The sequence below is a fragment of the Podarcis vaucheri genome, assembly GCF_965113315.1.
Source record: "Podarcis vaucheri genome assembly, chromosome: 7".
NCBI classification, from domain to species: domain Eukaryota; kingdom Metazoa; phylum Chordata; class Lepidosauria; order Squamata; family Lacertidae; genus Podarcis; species Podarcis vaucheri.
The window spans coordinates 27,156,088-27,172,497 of NC_138765.1; the positions used below are offsets into that span (position 1 = coordinate 27,156,088).

At 47.1% G+C, this 16,410-nt stretch overlaps 1 protein-coding gene across 3 annotated transcripts in view; it reads left to right on the plus strand.

Annotated features, from left to right (window-relative positions):
* The window catches only part of ASAP3 (ArfGAP with SH3 domain, ankyrin repeat and PH domain 3), a 75,696-nt gene that overhangs the window by 32,903 nt on the left and 26,383 nt on the right, over positions 1 to 16,410 (plus strand). For all 3 annotated transcript variants that reach the window (XR_014221802.1, XM_082231525.1, XM_082231526.1), the window contains exons 4-8: positions 4,310 to 4,384; positions 8,146 to 8,195; positions 9,975 to 10,101; positions 15,509 to 15,594; positions 15,791 to 15,866. Coding sequence is in view for 2 of the 3 variants with exons in the window: in XM_082231525.1 (XP_082087651.1) it covers positions 4,310 to 4,384; positions 8,146 to 8,195; positions 9,975 to 10,101; positions 15,509 to 15,594; positions 15,791 to 15,866 (414 nt within the window). In the remaining variant the exon portion in view is untranslated. The remainder of the gene's footprint in view (positions 1 to 4,309; positions 4,385 to 8,145; positions 8,196 to 9,974; positions 10,102 to 15,508; positions 15,595 to 15,790; positions 15,867 to 16,410) is intronic.

Here is a 16,410-nt window from a genome sequence, read left to right on the forward strand (position 1 = left end):
CGTTCACGATTTGCCTCGCAAGACGAATTTCCCCTATGGGCTTGCTTCGCAAGACGAAAACGTCTCGCAACTTTTTTTCTTTGACTAAAAACAAAGACATGTTTTGTTTATAAAGTTAATTTATTTTCCCTTAAATTTTTGAACTGCTCTTTACAGTATGTGTGACTTTAAAGAGCAGTTAATAAACTGTTGTTGTACCAAATTTGGCTTTGTTTGGACTTTTTTTGACCATAGGAACGCATTAATTGATTTTCAATGCATTCCTATGGAATTTCGTGCTTCGCAAGGCGAAAAATTCGCTAGACGACAAAAATTGCGGAACGAATTAATTTCGTCTTGCGGGGCACCACTGTACTGTAGTAAGCCAGGTGTCCCCCATCCTATATATGTATCTGGTTCTTCCTGCCTAAGTGCAGAACCTTATGTTTGTCCCTATTGAAATTCATTTTGTTAGCTTGCACCCAGTTCTCCAATCTGTTAAGGTCATTTTGAATTCTGATTCTGTCTTCTGCGGCCTTCGCTACTCACCCAGTTTGGTGTCATCTGCAAGTTTGATGAGATTCCCCTCAATTCCTTCATCCCAAGTCATAAAGACATTGAACAACAACAGGCCCTGGACAGAACCCTGGGGCACCCCACTTGTCACTTTTTCCGGGATGATGAGGAACCATTAATGAGTACTCTTTGGGTTCGGTCAGTCAACCAGCTACAAATCCACCTAACAGTTACCTTGTTCAATGCACATTTTACCAGCTTCCTTGCAAGAATATCATAGGGGACTTTGTCAAAAGCCTTACTGAAATCAAGATACAGTCATACCTCGTGTTGAAGTAGCTTCGGGATAAGTATTTTCAGGTTGCGCAGTGCAGCGACCTGGAAGTAACGGAACGTGTTACTTCTGGGTTTCACCACTCGCGCATGCACAGACGGTCAAAATGACGTCACGTGCATGCACAGACGCGGCGAATTGCGAGCTGCGTGGATGTGGGCTGCATTCGCTTCTGTATGTGAACGGGGCTCCGGAACGGATCCCGTTCGCATCCAGAGGTACCACTGTACATTATGTCCACAGCATTTCCCTGATCCACCAAGTTTGTAATTTCATCAAAAATGGAAATCAGATTGGTCTGGCATGACTTATTTTGGAGAAACCCATGCTGGGACTTAGTAATCATAGCATCCTTTTCTAAATACTCACAGACTGAGTTTTTGGATGCTTGGGAGATAGTCCTGTAGGCTGTCAGGTCTCCAACTGAACCAGGCTTGTTCCTTTTGCCTCTGGTCATGTTACGGTTTTGGCCATGCGATGCTCTCACCTGACTCCCCCCCCCTTCCGCTTTCCAGCTGTGGGTTGTGGCTTTTGCAAGGCGGGGAGAAAGGGCTGACTTGCCTGTGGTTTTTGTGGCAGTGGAGGAGTAGATGTGGCTTGTGGGCAGACCAGACATTTTTGTGCCTTGCAGCCATCTGAGGCTGCCCTGGAGTCTCCTGCACAGGAAGAGGATTATCTTGCCGTGAGACAAATTGGAGGAGATTTAGCATCTTCAGTCTGTCTCCCCACCGCCCACCCCACAGTCTCTCCCCCCCCCACTGTTTCCATATCTGCATGCCATCCCAAATCTGGCCTGCTTGAGGAGTTGGGGGGAGACGAGCAGGAAACAATATTTACCTTAGTTGGAGTGAGGCTTGCATAGTCCAATAAATAAGAGTCCCTTTCTGGACCTGCCTCTGCAGATAGCAGGGGTGGGGAACCCCAGACACAAACCCCACCTGGCAGGGAGAAAAAAAATCTGGGGGGTGGCACAGAAGGGGCAAAGCATATTTCTAGTTAAGTATGCTGTGTCCCACATGCTAAGATCTCTGAAAAGAACAAGTGTTAATGACAGGATTCCAGCAACGCAGGATGTAAATAGGGGTGTAAGCTCTTTGGTTTTGGGGGGCCCCTCACCCCCTGCCCCATCTTGTGCCACACATGTTCCCCATCCACACCCCATCTGCCCAAGCTGTGTCCCCCACCAGCCCTGATTGCACCCTGGTTGAGTGCATTTGCTTGCCTGGAATAACAGAACCATACAATTTTAGGCTTGGAAGGGTGACCCCAAAGGTCATTTAGTCCAACCTCCTGCAATGCAGGAATCTTTTGCCCCACATGGGAATGTGCCCTTGGACTCCGATAATGCCTTTTGCTTGCCTGGATGGAGGACAGAGAGGCGTGCATGTACCAGCCTAATGTACAAAAGTAAATTTTTTAGATTCGTTGCTTTGCCTGCTTTTGCTTCTGGCCCCAGCCACCACTATCATGTGGCCTCTAGGTGTTAAGTTGTGGGTGAACATATCAGACGACACAGCGATTCTTCAAACAGGTCTTGTTTATTCACAGGCCAGAACAGAACAGAACTGAACTGAAGGGTTCAGCCAGCCTGCTTATATAGAGCTCCACTACAATGCAACTGTAACCACTTTCTGTAACTATCCAATCACTGAATATCACTTTCAATCCCTTATTTGCATATGTGGACCTGAGTGAAATCTATCTACAGTATCCCCCTGCTGGCCCAGGGTGAGAACTTCAGTACATAACACTGGGAGACTGCCCAGAAGGTCATGTGACCCACAGGCTGTAAAATGTTCCCACCTCTGGCACATTTGCTGCATGCTTTGGAGGGAAGAGTGGGACTGTGCACCTTCTCTGATGTCACTGTGCCCTGCAGGCTCCAACGCCAGTTAGCTGTGAGGGCTAAAAGGGATGCCTAGATATGCATGTCGGACCACACTCTGTGACAGAGATGGGGAGCCGTGGCCTTCTGGATATTGTTGGACTCCCATCATGCTTTGCCAGTGGCCGTGCTGGCTGGGGCTGATGGGGATTGGATTCCCAATGACACCTGGAGGGCTGCAGGTTCTCCAGCCCTGCTGTACACCAGTTGGAACTCCAGCGTCAGTGTGGCATACCAGTTGGAGTGTTGGACTAGGACCTGGGAGGCCAGGGTTTGAATCCCTGCTCAGCCATGAGGCTCTCTGGGTGACCTTGGGCCAGTTACTATCCCTCAACCTAACCTCCCTCACAGGGTTGTTGTGGGGAGAAGAGTTATGATGGACTACATGGAATTGGCTGAAATGACTGGCAGAATCCGAGACCAGGGAGAAGAGTCGGTGGAAGAAGATTGGAAGAAATTTAAAGACTATTTACAGAAATATTGCAAAATTAATGAATGTTAGAATGATGTTGGATTGAAGTTAAGTGGTTTCTAGCTGTAATGGTATAAAAGAATATGAAAAAAATGGATTTTTAACAGGTAAAAATTTAATACTATAATATATTAAGATTAAAGATCAGGATAAAATAAGGAGGGAAAGGAATTGCTGAACTAATAAATTGAACTGGAATACAAAAAAGGGAGGTATGAGGAGGTCTGGGAAACAAGCAAATGAAAGATAAGTGACAAAAAGATGGAATTGTTTTTAACTCTTTTTTATTTTTTATTTTTTATTTTGTATTTTTTCTTTTTTATTATGTAATATTGTGAAAACTTCAATAAATATTTATATAAAAAAAGAGAAGAGGAAAAGTGGTATATATGTGTAACAAATCAATAAAGGGCGCATACGGTCCACATCAGATGATAAGCCTGCATGTGTGTAGCTCTGCATATAAGGCATTCACTGAGAGAATGTGTCGGGCGTGGGGAGTTATTTAGCTCTCCCAGCAATGTTTGGTGTTGGCGTGAAGAGGCCTCCTGCACATACTGATGTATGCTTGTAGAACTTCTGCACGTGAAGGGAGTGGCATGGAGCCATTTGACACACATGCACCTTGAAGTGCACAGGGCCCCTGCGCATGACTGCCAGCTGTGGGTCAGTAAGGCCAGTGTGCAGAGATGGGGCTATAAACAGCATGACACCCACCCACCCCTCACCCATTCCTTTTAAGACACGAAGGACTTCGTGAACTTAAATCGGGAACGTTCATTCACTGAGCACAGCTTCAGAATCCAACACAGGAGTCTGGGTTTTTCTTCCAAATACAGTTCTCTGAATTCCTTGGGGGAAGCTGGGAGGCATTCTAACCAGAACTGAACTAAAAACCCATATATAGCAATGAAATGAAATGAAATGAAATGCCGTGTGTGTTTAAAAATAATGACATGAGCTTCATTAAACTTTTGCTTCAGCTTCTGACTGAGATTTGGTTCCTACGTCTGTGTTAGAAGCTGAAATAAAAACGCATCACAGATGAATGCCAACCTGGGTAAAAAGGCCTGCCTAGCTGAACACTAATGGCTGCCTATGTTTTTATTTGTGGCTCTTCCAGGTGCAGAATCTGAACAATATCGTCTCCTTTCCTCTGGACAGCTTGCTGAAAGGGCAACTTAAAGATAGCCGGCTGGTAGGTGTACTTTAAAAAGCGTGTATGCATGGTGTGTGTTCAAGGGTGTAGTTGGGGAGATGTGTCCAAACAGAGGTGCCTGGGCCCACGGTTTGATGTCCCAACACATCGTTTGTTCTGTTGTGCCAGTGTCTTGACAAACGCACCGAAGAATGGAAATCTCACATAAAAAGCACCTGCAAAATGTGTGCAGTTTAAATGTGGACTTTTCTTGCATTCTTAAGAAAAAGGAAATGCTCAAAACAGACCTATGATGTAGTGCCTGTGTAATTAAACGAATTGGGATGCAATTTACTGATTTATTATATTGCATTTATACCCCTCTTATTTACAAATGATCCTAGGGTGGCTAACATTCTGTGATTAAAAAAGAAAAATACAAAAATGAAATAGACTTATTTAAAGCATTTTAAAAACTGTTTAGAAAGATCTAAAACCAAGAAACCACAAACATCTAAAACAAATTTAGGAGCAGATGTAACCAAAGTTTTCGGCAGGTGTCTAAAACTGGGCAGTGATCATCTTTGGCCAATATTAGCAGGCAAGGAGTTCCGAAGTATAGGTTGTTGCCATGCTAAAGGAATGGCTCCTTTCAAACACAGAATGAACATGGCACGACACTTGCAGAAGTGCAAGATTGCAAGAAGTGCAGTCTGCCGAAGATTCTGCAGACTGGAAGAATTGAGTCAGCATGTATGGGGTAAGGCGATCCCTTAAGTAATCTGGTCCCAAGCCGTTAAGTGCTTTGTACCAATAGTAACACCTTGAACTCAGCCCAATAGCAAATTGGCAGCCAGTGCAGATTTTTGAGCACAGGTGTGCAATATGCTGACTCTCGCTCGGGCCAGCAATCATGCTGCAGCATTTTGTACAAGGGAAGCCCCACTTGGGGTGCACTGCAGTAGCCCTGCCTTGAACTGGACCGCTTAGCCCATCCCTGCTAGCGAGTAGATATTATGTTATGCAGAAAACCCAGGCATGCTGCTTTTTTATTTTAATTTTTTTTAGGAGAAGACTGTATCAGAAAATGTTTCTATGATGTAATGAAAGAGTGGTAATAAATTTAGCATATTCAGCTAAACCTCATAATAGTATATCATTAGGGTACAGTGGAATTGCACACATATGCATATTTTATTGGGAGCATTCACCAAATGAGCTGGACAGGACTTTCTTCTGCATAACTGTGCAGAGGAGCCGGCTGCCAGTGTCCACAGTAGCTGTGGAGAGCCTAGATCTCCTGAATTCATATTTAAATTCCATTTACATTGCTCCATACCTATACAATATATTTCTCAGGATATTAGCACAATATTCTGGATCAGTGTCAGGAAAGTGTCACTTTCTCGCTTTCTGTCTCTCGATAGGGATGGGCGGGAGGAGGAGGAGGAGGAAGTGAAATGTCCCAATGATACCCACAGCACTCACTCAAAAAATGTGGACATCAGTAATTGCAAGGAAGTGAGCAGGCAGGCAGAGGAGGGATGGATCAACCTCCCTCTCTTCCTTTCCTCAACCCCATTCTGGGATTTTACCAACCTTTGGGCATAGACCCATGAGCACCAGATTCTTGCTGCTTTTCGTTTTCTTTTGATGAAAGCTCATTTTAGCAGTTTGCTGATTGCACCCTTGCAAGGCACTCTTGCCCAGGTCACAGAACCATGGTTCTCTGTGGCTTGGGCCATGGGACACAGGAAGCTGCCTTGTTGTTTAGTCATTTAGTTGTGTCTGACTCTTCGTGACCCCATGGATCAGAGCACGCCAGGCACTCCTGTCTTCCACTGCCTCCCGCAGCTTGGTCAAACGCATGCTGGTAGCTTCAAGAACACTGTCCAACCATCTCATCCTCTGTCATCCCCTTCTCCTTGTGCCCTCCATCTTTCCCAACATCAGGGTCTTTTCCAGGGAGTCTTCTCTTCTCATGAGGTGGCCAAAGTATTGGAGCCTCAGCTTCATGATCTGTCCTTCCAGTGAGCACTCAGGGCTAATTTCCTTAAGAATGGATAGGTTTGATCTTCTTGCAGTCCATGGGACTCTCAAGACTCTCCTCCAGCACCATAATTCAAAAGCATCAATTCTTCGACGATCAGCCTTCTTTATGGTCCAGCTTTCACTTCCATACATCACTACTGGGAAAACCATAGCTTTTACTATACGGACCTTTGTTGGCAAGGTGATGTCTCTACTTTTTAAGATGCTGTCTAGGTTTGTCATTGCTTTTATAAATAAAATTTATTATTATTATTATTATTTATTTATTATTATTATTATTTTATTTTCTACCAAGAAGCAGGCGTCTTTTAATTTCGTGGCTGCTGTCACCATCTGCGGTGATCATGGAGCCCAAGAAAGTAAAATCTCTCACTGCCTCCATTTCCCCCCCTTCTATTTGCCAGGAGTGTGTTAGATTCTGACGTGAAAGACCTGGGTGCAAATCTCCACTCAGCCATAAAGCTCACCGGGTGGCCAGTCACTGCCTCTAAGTCTAACCTCCTTGCAGGGTTGCTGTGGAGATTATATGAGGGGAAGAGCCATGTATGCCACCTTGAGCTCCCTTTCCCTTTGCATCACACCCTGGGATCCAGTTCATCAGCCTTTTCCTTTGACACCTGGGGCTCAGAGCAGAGTGATGTCATCAAGTCCTGGTCTGTGGTGCAACCCTGAAGGGTGGGGTGTTTGTCGAAATAGCAAGCCAGAGGCTGCAACTGCAGATACACCATAAATCTCCTTGACTCCTGCCTTTTCCCTTCTCCTGCACAGGGAACCCTTGAGCTTCCCCCTCTTGTCCTTCCCTATTGAGGTAGGCTAGCTACTCCACACCTTTCACACCATACATTTGAAGCGCTTTGATGCCACTTTAAAAATGGTCGTGGCTTGCCCCCAAAGAATTATGGGAGCTGTAGTTTCTCAAGGGTGCAGGGAGTTGTTAGGGAAAACCCCTTTCCTCCTTCTAGAGTTGCAATTCCCAGAGTGGTTTAACAACCAATCCCTCTTCACAGGGAACTCTGGGAACTGGAGTACCTTCTGGATTGGTTGTGAGTAAGAAAGCAGGAAGTTGGGTGCTGACTGAAGGTGGACTGAACTTGGGGGCCAGCTCTCCACTTGCCCTAATGGTCCAGCCTCAAACTTGCTTTTACTTTCCTCTTTTGCATGACTGGTGCTGTGTTGGCAAGGATCTCCACTTGAAAATTGAGCTTGACTATGTATGTATGTGTGTGTGTATGTATGTATGAATGAACGAACACCCAGACTGTTTTCTGCACAGTTGCCAAGTAAGAAACCAACTTGGTTCCGAGCAATGAATGCAAAAGACGTTGGCGTTAGGGAATGATGCTTAGGTGCTTGAGGCACTAAAAAAATAAACAAACCCAGACTTTTGTTTTACTAGGCTCTTACAAGAATCCCTTAGCACTCTCCCCACATCCACTCCCCATAGCAGAATTCTGGCTCCAGGCCTGCTGAACAGATGCCCTTTCTGTCCCATGGCCAAATGGCCCTACAGTCCAGAAATCAATTGAAGTGCAGAGAAGCGAAGACTCGGATTTTTCAGCCTCTGGCCTGGGGAATGCTTCCGTTGAGACGGCTTAACAGCTAACAACTTCTCCTTGCTGTAATCAATATGTTCTGCTTCCCTGGCATTGGCAGGAGGAAAGGTTTTGGTGGCTCGCTAGGGGGTGGCTGCCCCCTCTTCCCATCTCTCTCCCCCCCCCACTCCGCCTTGGGGAGTCCCCTGCTAACTCTGCCCCCCTCTTGCTTGGCAGGATTCCAAGAAGCAGATTGAAAAGGCCTGGAAGGATTATGAGACCAAAGTGTAAGTAACCCCTGCTGCCTCTGGCTCATTTCCCCATCTCCTCTCAAACAAAGGTGTTTTGTTGTGGGTTCAGCGGCATGGGAGGTGGCAGAGCTAGCGTCAGCCAATGAGACGGCTATTTATTTATTTGTGCTGCTGTGCTGTCCAGTACCATTCTGGTGGCTGTGCTAGAACTTGTAGCTTGCCAGCGGAAGGTCCCCAGATTCAATGCGTGGTGTTCTCCAGGAGGGACTGTAAAATGCTGTTTTCTGATATCTTGAATAGCTGCTATTTGTCAGCATAGATCAGAGGTGGACCTGTGGACCCATCACATGCTATTGAACCATAACACCTGTCCCCATTAGCCATTGTCCTTGCTGGCTAGGGCTGGTGAGACTGTATGGGCACAGCAGGTTGGGCAAGACAGTTCTAGGTCCTCTGAAGCCTCCAGATCTGACTTGGAGAGGAGGATGAGATCTACAAGGGGCTGATGGGAGTTGTAGTCTAGCAACATCTGGAAAGCTGGTTTCTCCATCCTTGCATGGGTAATACTGAGCTAAATGGACCAGTAGTTTGACTCTTTGTGTTTCCTAGCTCTGATCTCCATTATATTTCTGCGGGATCTCCCCCCACCCAAATAAAATAAACGGAAAAGTGTTTAGTTGTTGCATTGGTCCCAGAGGTAACTAAATGGACCACAGCAGTTGCATACCATGGGTGAATTTTTAAAAACACTCCTACTTAACACATGGCAGATTTCTCTGCCATGTAGCTGCTTGCTTGCAGCCTGTATGAATACAACTGCAGTAGGATCACCACTTACGCACCACCAAGGTAAAAGAGATAGAAGACACATGCCTGTGTAGAATTGCATGCTCTAATTTGTATGTATGGGCGCCAATTTAGAAATAATTACTATTATGTAATTAGACATATGGGACGCGGGTGGCGCTGTGGGTTAAGCCACAGAGCCTAGCACTTGCCAATCAGAAGGTTGGTGGTTCAGATCCCTGCAACAGGGTGAACTCCCATTGCTCGGTCCCTGCTCCTGCCAACCTAGCAGTTCGAAAGCACATCAAAGTGCAAGTAGATAAATTCCCGCTCCAGCAGGAAGGTAAACAGCATTTCCGTGAGCTGCTCTGGTTCGCCTGAAGCGGCTTAGTCATGCTGGCCACATGACCCGGAAGCTGTACGCCGTCTCCCTCGGCCAGTAAAGCGTGATGAGCACCGCAACCCCAGAGTCGGTCATGACTGGACCTAATGGTCAGGGGTCCCTTTACCTTTACCTTTAATTAAACATATAATATATAGTGCATCTTGCCATAACAGGAAAGGCTGTGAGTTGTGTTAGAACATAAGAAGAGGCCTGCTGGATCAGGCCAAAGACCCATCTAGTTCAGCATCTTGCTCTCACAGTGGCCAAACTGGATGCGCCAATGGGAAGCCCACAAGCAGGGCATTGGGGTGCAACAGTGCTCTCCCCAGTTGTATTCTCCCCAGCACCTGACATTCGGAGGCATACTGGCTCCTAGTACAGGTAGAACATAGCCATGGAGCCTAGGAGCCTTATCTTCCATGAATTTGTCTGAAACTCTTTTAAATGCACCTAGGCTGGTGGCTGTCACAGGCTCATACACAGTCGCCATCATCTCTAAACCATGGTTGGGGATGGGGAACCTGTGTCCCTCCAGATGTTGTTGGACTCCAACTCCCATCAGCACCCCAGTCAGCACAGCCAGTGATCAAGGCTGATGGGAGTTGTAGCTGTTGCATTATCTTTGGCATTCCTCGTTCCCCTAGAGCAAAGATGGAAAAGGAGAAGGAGCGAACCAAGATATCTGGAGTCATTCAGGCCGAACCATCGGCTGCAGAAATCGCCGAAGACCTGCAGAAGGAGCGCCGCGCTTTCCAGCTTCAGATGTGCGAGGTAGGAACTCCCTGAAAATGGTGGTGTTTGTTCCTCCTAGGACTGGATGCTTGACCCTGACAGCAAAGCCTTGGCTTGGCCCTGTGTGGGCATAGGCACTTGGGGTTAACTGGCGCTCAGCAGCTACTTAGGCCCTTTGGCTGAAACCTAAAAACTCTGGGAGACTTATTTGATACTTTCTGGCTGTTCTTTTGACCCAGGAGTAGAAAACTTTTTCTTTTCTTTTCAGAGGACACCTCCTCTTGGGGGTAATCTGTTGGGGGCTGGATGCTATTGGTGTATTGCTATTATTATATTGCTATTTGTTGCACTTACTAATCGCTTTCTAAAATGAAAAAAAACAACAACACCACAACAAAAAAGTAGCACATAGATTAAAACCAATGTAAAACTGAAACAAAGTAAAAGCTAAAAACACATTCATATTTATAGAAAAGGCACTGGACGAGGCCACAGATATCAAAACCCCTGCAAATTAAAGGCCAAACGCCTGGCAGGGGAGAACACAAAGCTTTTGCCTGGCTCCTAAAAATAGATAGTGATGGCACCAGGTATGCCTTCCAGGGGGAGAGTGTGCCATAAGCAGGGAGCCACCACTGAGAAGGCCTGTTCTTGTGTTGGTTCACATGGGGAGAGGTAGTCCTTGAGTATACAGAATGTGCGCAGAGAGACCAATATAGCTACTGTTCTGGAAAGCAAATGAGAGCAACTCCTTTCTGACTTTAGTGTGCCTCCTAAACACACAATGCACGCATGTACACATGCCTACAAGTTTGTTCCTGGGAGCCTGAGGAAATAACCTTCTTTTTCCCAAATCATGCATCCATGAAAAAGGAAAGAAAGTTATTAAATGGGGGGGGGGGAGAGAGATGTTAAAACTGGTGGGGAATCCATTTGGCCTGGTGGGACACATCCTTACCTCCCATCCCCTTCCACAGGGCCAACTCTGAGAGGTGGGCATGGCCATCTCAGACATCATGATGGTGTCAGGTGAGTGATAGGTGGGTGGTCCCTCCCACTTCTCAAAATTGACACACAGTGGGGGGGGGCAAGGTCTGCTTTGCCAGCACATTCCCTGGAAGGGGGGGGGCATGCTGGCATAGTAGCACCAAGCACAATTGAAACCAACCCCCCTTCCCTTCAGCTGATGTGACCCAGTGATGCAAGCTGTAGTTTGGAGAAAATTGCCTCATGGGCCAAGATGGATGCCCTGGTGGGCCAGGATTGGTCCACAGACCAGACACTCTCTGCCCCTGCTTTGAAAAGCCAGGGCAAATAAGGAAAAAATTAACAGGATGGAAGGAACTCTGATAGGATAGAACGGGAATAATCAACGTAATGCCCTCCAGATGTTGCTGAATAGCATATTCCCCCATCCCTGAGCATTGGCCATGTTGGCTGAGGCTGTTGGGAGTTGGAGTCCAACAACATCTGGAGAGAACCACATTGGCTATGCCTGGGATGGAAAAATGGGGCAACTTCAGGAGGCATCAGGGCTTAGAACGTCTCCTCGGCTGGAGGCCCAAACATTTCCCTGTTGCATTTTTCACCAAAGGCCAGGGTAGGACTGGGGGAGACACAATAAAGCTAATGATAACAACCCCTCCCATGTAGGAAGGAATCCAAGCAGCTGGAAATGTTTTCTCATCGCTACACATCTCCCCTCCCTACCCCCCGCCTGTTGCAACTCTGCTGTTCTCCCAGCCAATCATACAGCACTGGATTGTCCCAAAGGTGTATTAAACACTTGGTGATTGGACGGTGGAATCCACAAATTTATGGAAACCACATACCTCTGGCAGCCTCTCCGCAGCATTGCTCGGCTGTCTCCGGAGAACATTTTTTCCATTGCATTCTGAGAGATTCTCTCTGGCTCCGTGGAACTTGTTGCATATGCTTAAAGCCGGCCACCTGAGCCCTAGACCTGCCAAAGAATGACTTGGACTTGGCAAAAGGAGCTTGTCTTTCTTACATGTTGCAATACGCAAGGGAGCCTTGCCTAGCAATACGGTGCTGGTTAGTTCTGTACATTTCCTGGTTGTTTGCGAGGCCCGCAGCTGTGGACGCGTCAAGACTTGTTTGTTTCTGTTACCAACATCTGTCGTGTGTGACTTGCATTTGTCAGAGCAATATGTGCAGATATCGTGAAAAGGTGCGTTCATAGGGGCATCCAGACTTAGTTGTGCTTCTAGCAGACCTACTGAAATCGGTGGGGCAGAATGGATACAACCAGGTAGATGTGGAGGCAGATCATAGCTTTTGTGACTAGTAGCCATCAGCAGCCCTCTCTTCCATGCATTTGCCTAATCCTCTTTTAAAGCCATCTTTGGTTGATGGCTTGGTCATTGCCTCCTGCAGGAGCAAGTTCCATAACTATGCGCTGCAGCCTTAGTCCCTGACACCATGAGAGACCAGGCACAACCCCCCTTTCTGTCTACTACAGCAGGAGGTAAGAACACATCTGCTTTTCTGGGTAGCCAAGTTGCAAGGGACACATTTCCCTTACTGCTGAAACAGCCCTCTCCAGCTTTTCAGAGCTGGAGGAGAAATCAGGGGCTCCGACTGCCAACCCCAACTTTCTGCTTGGAATTGGGGATAATTCCCTGTCCCTTGTTCTAAGCCAGTATGTGACACCCCTGGCTCTGGGCCCACATGTGGCTGGGATTCCCCCAACTGCGCTCTGTACTCTCACCTAGTGCTTTTGCTGAATATGTATCCTTGGTGAGGCTTCTTGCTTCCTTCCTTGCTTAGATGGAGGCTGAGTTAAGTGTGTTTGTGAGTGTAAAGCCCTGGCATTTGCACAGGCTACTGTACAAAGGTGAGAGTCCAACCTGTTGCTTTGCCCACTGTTCCCCTCTGGTTCATGGTGGCAAGTGACCACTGAGTTTGGTGGGGCAGATGGTAGGGCGGCTAACAGGAAGTGGAAACTGAGCCAATGATGAGCAGGGCCAACTAATACTAGTCACGTTCCCGTCCTGCCTTCTGAATTCTGCAAGGGCAGCAACGTGGGAAGCTGACAGCTAATGCAACCCTTTGGACTGTAGGCTCACAACCACACTATCCATTTAAAGCACATAGTCTCCCACCCAAAAAATATATCACAGGAACTGTAGTTTAAGGGTGCTGGAAATTGTAGCTCCGCGGTGGGAAAACTATAGTTCCCAGGATTCTTTGGGGAAAGCCATATGCTTTAATATGAGCCATATGAGGGACGTGGGTGGCGCTGTGTGTTAAACCACAGAGCCTAGGACTTGCCGATCAGAAGGTCGGCGGTTCGAATCTCCGCGACGGGTGAGCTCCCGTTGCTCGGTCCCTGCTCCTGCCAACCTAGCAGTTTGAAAGCACGTCAAAGTGCAAGTAAATAAATAGGTACCGCTCCGGTGGGAAGGTAAACGGTGTTTCTGTGTGCTGCTCTGGTTCGCCAGAAGCGGCTTAGTCATGCTGGCCACATGACCCAGAAGCTGTACGCTGGCTCCCTTGGTCAATAAAGCAGGATGAGCCCCGCAACCCCAGAGTCGGCCACGACTGGACCTAATGGTCAGGGGTCCCTTTACCTTTATATGCTTTAAACGCATGATGTAGATGTGATCTAAGAAAATAGGCAGGTGATGGCTGATTGACAGCTGACTGAGGTTGGTGGGGCAGTGCCCTAATCGCCCTGGTGAACCAGCCTCCAAGAGTCTCTGGCTAGCGCTGGTTGCTTCTGGAGCTGCCAATCCTTGGCTTGCGAGGTTGCCCATGGAGAGATGCAGCCCTCCATCTGAAACCAAAAGGTCTGTATAGTTAAAGCCATGGTTTTTCTAGTGGTGATGTATGGAAGTGAGAGCTGGACCATGAAGAAGGCTGATCGCCGAAGAATTGATGATTTTGAATTATGGTGCTGGAGGAGACTCTTGAGAGTCCCATAGACTGCAAGAAGATCAAACCTATCCATTCTGAAGGAAATCAGCCCCGAGTGCTCACTGGAAGGACAGATCCTGAAGCTGGGGCTCCAATACTTTGGCCACCTCATGAGAAGAGAAGACTCCCTGGAAAAGACCCTGATGTTGGGAAAGATGGAGGGCACAAGGAGAAGGGGACGACAGAGGACGAGATGGTTGGACAGTGTTCTCGAAGCTACCAGCATGAGGGAGGCAGTGGAAGACAGGAGTGCCTGGCGGGCTCTGGTCCATGGGGTCACGAAGAGTCAGACATGATTAAATGACTAAACAACAACAACAATCTGAAACCAGGTGCCTCTTGTTACTCTTGCCAAAGAGCCATAGACGCTTGCCGTGGCGAGGATGGTGAGCGCTGCAGAATGGCGGACTCCTGCTTGTGAGTGCAAGACTTGCCTTCCTGTTGCGCTCAGGGTCCTGCTTGGCGGCTTCCTTTAATGGCACCTGGTTGGCTGTCCTAAGAACCAGGATGGGGCTGCAGGGTTCTTATGTTCTTGCAGTAGTTTCTGGCCGTTCTGTCTGTGGGGCCCCTTGGTGTAATGTTATGTACATCTATTGGGGGAAAGAAATACCTTCCTCACCCCCAGCTGCTTAAGGCAACAGTCTTTGCAGGTCAGTGAAACAGGTTAATGTGAGTTTTGGCTCCTGAGGGGCATTCAGCCATCTTGATATGTGGGGTTTTCAGCTGTGCGAGAAATCGGGAGAGGAGGCTGACTGTTGGCTCCTTGTGAGCTGTGAAGGGTTGGGTTTTCCAGAAGGGTTAAAAGAGCTCCCCAGTGTTGGGCGGGTGGCAGCTTCCCTCTTCCTTTGTGTGGTTTCCCCCCCTTTTCTTTCTTCCTTGATTTGGGTGGAAGGGTTGGGGCTCCGCCAGAGAGTGAGTCATCCCTTTGAATAGCTTCACTGTTAAATAAATAACAGCACATGGAAGCACTCCTTCTTCGCTCACAGCTCTGTGCCAGAGGAGCAATAGCAGGAGGGGAAAGATATGAGGCGTGTCTAGTATATCTAGGGAAGCAGGCGCCTGTTTTACTTTTCTTTAAAATATATATATATATTTTACTTATGCAAGTTGTCTGCTGCTTTCCACCCAAAGCGGCTGATGACACAACAAGAATGCAAACTGGCACCACAGCATTCAAAACACAGTATGCCAGTCCAAATAGATTCATTTTGATACTGTAAGCACTATGAAATTTTAAATTCTAACATAAAATATTAATGTGCATCAGTCAATATTGAATTACAGAATTGTAGGGTTGCAAGGGACCTCAAAGGTCATTTAATCCTAGAATTGTAGCGTTGAAAGGGACCTCAGCGGTCATCTAGTCCAACCCTCTGCGGTGCAGGAATTTCAACTAAAGGGAGAGAGCAAAGTAGTCATGCAACTTTACCAACAACACCATTTTGAAAAATCTGTTATCATTAGATCCTGACCGGGCATTTTCTTCTTTTCTTCCCCTGTCATCTAGTATCTTCTGAAAGCCAACGAAAGCCAAATGAAGCAAGGACCAGACTTTCTGCAGAGCCTTATCAAGTTCTATCATGCACAGCACAAGTAAGCGCCTCAGGAAGTCCAGCTTTCTGGCCAGTTGCCCACATTACTTCCTGTGAAGGGGCTTCTTAAGTGACAGCTGATCACTCATGTTTTGCTGTGGCTCTCTGACAATGCAAGCTAACTTCACAATGTCCTCTCTCGCCCTCCCTTTTTGAAACATTTCTTTTGCTGATTGAAAACGACAACACATTTCCAGTTTCTTCCAAGATGGCTGGAAGGCATCTCAGAGCCTGTACCCATTCATTGAGAAGCTAGCAACGTCTTTACATGCAGTAAGTCATTAAGGGATCTGTCTCATCTAAAGCATTTGCAAGGGACTCTTAATTGCACCTGCAGACTAAAGCATTGGCTTACTGCAGGTTGGGGAATCTCAGGCCCAGGGACCAAATTTGGCCCCCCCAAGCCGCTCTATCTGGCCCCCGAGACTCTACCCAGGACACACCCCTCACTGGCCCTAGTTTGCACCTCCTTTAGTGTTTTGCCTGACTGGAAAATGTCCTTGAATTCTGACAATGCCTCTTGCTGGCCTGGGTGGAGATTAAAGAGGGGCTTGTATGAGTGTGTGTATAAGGAATTATTTAAGTATGTGTGACTGTACTGACCCATATTCCTCCTCTCTTCTGTTGTTCTTTCCATTGTGAAGAGACCCGTGTGGTTTTTCGCCTCTGAAGCTCCATAAATAGTTAGGTTTGAGGGTAGGGCTGAAATCTTTAAAAAAAACGAAGCGCAGATTTGTACCATGTGGTTTGAGGGAGTCCATTGTGACAGAAGGGGTAAAACTGTCTTTCCTCCTTTCAGGAGAATGTTTTGTCAAAT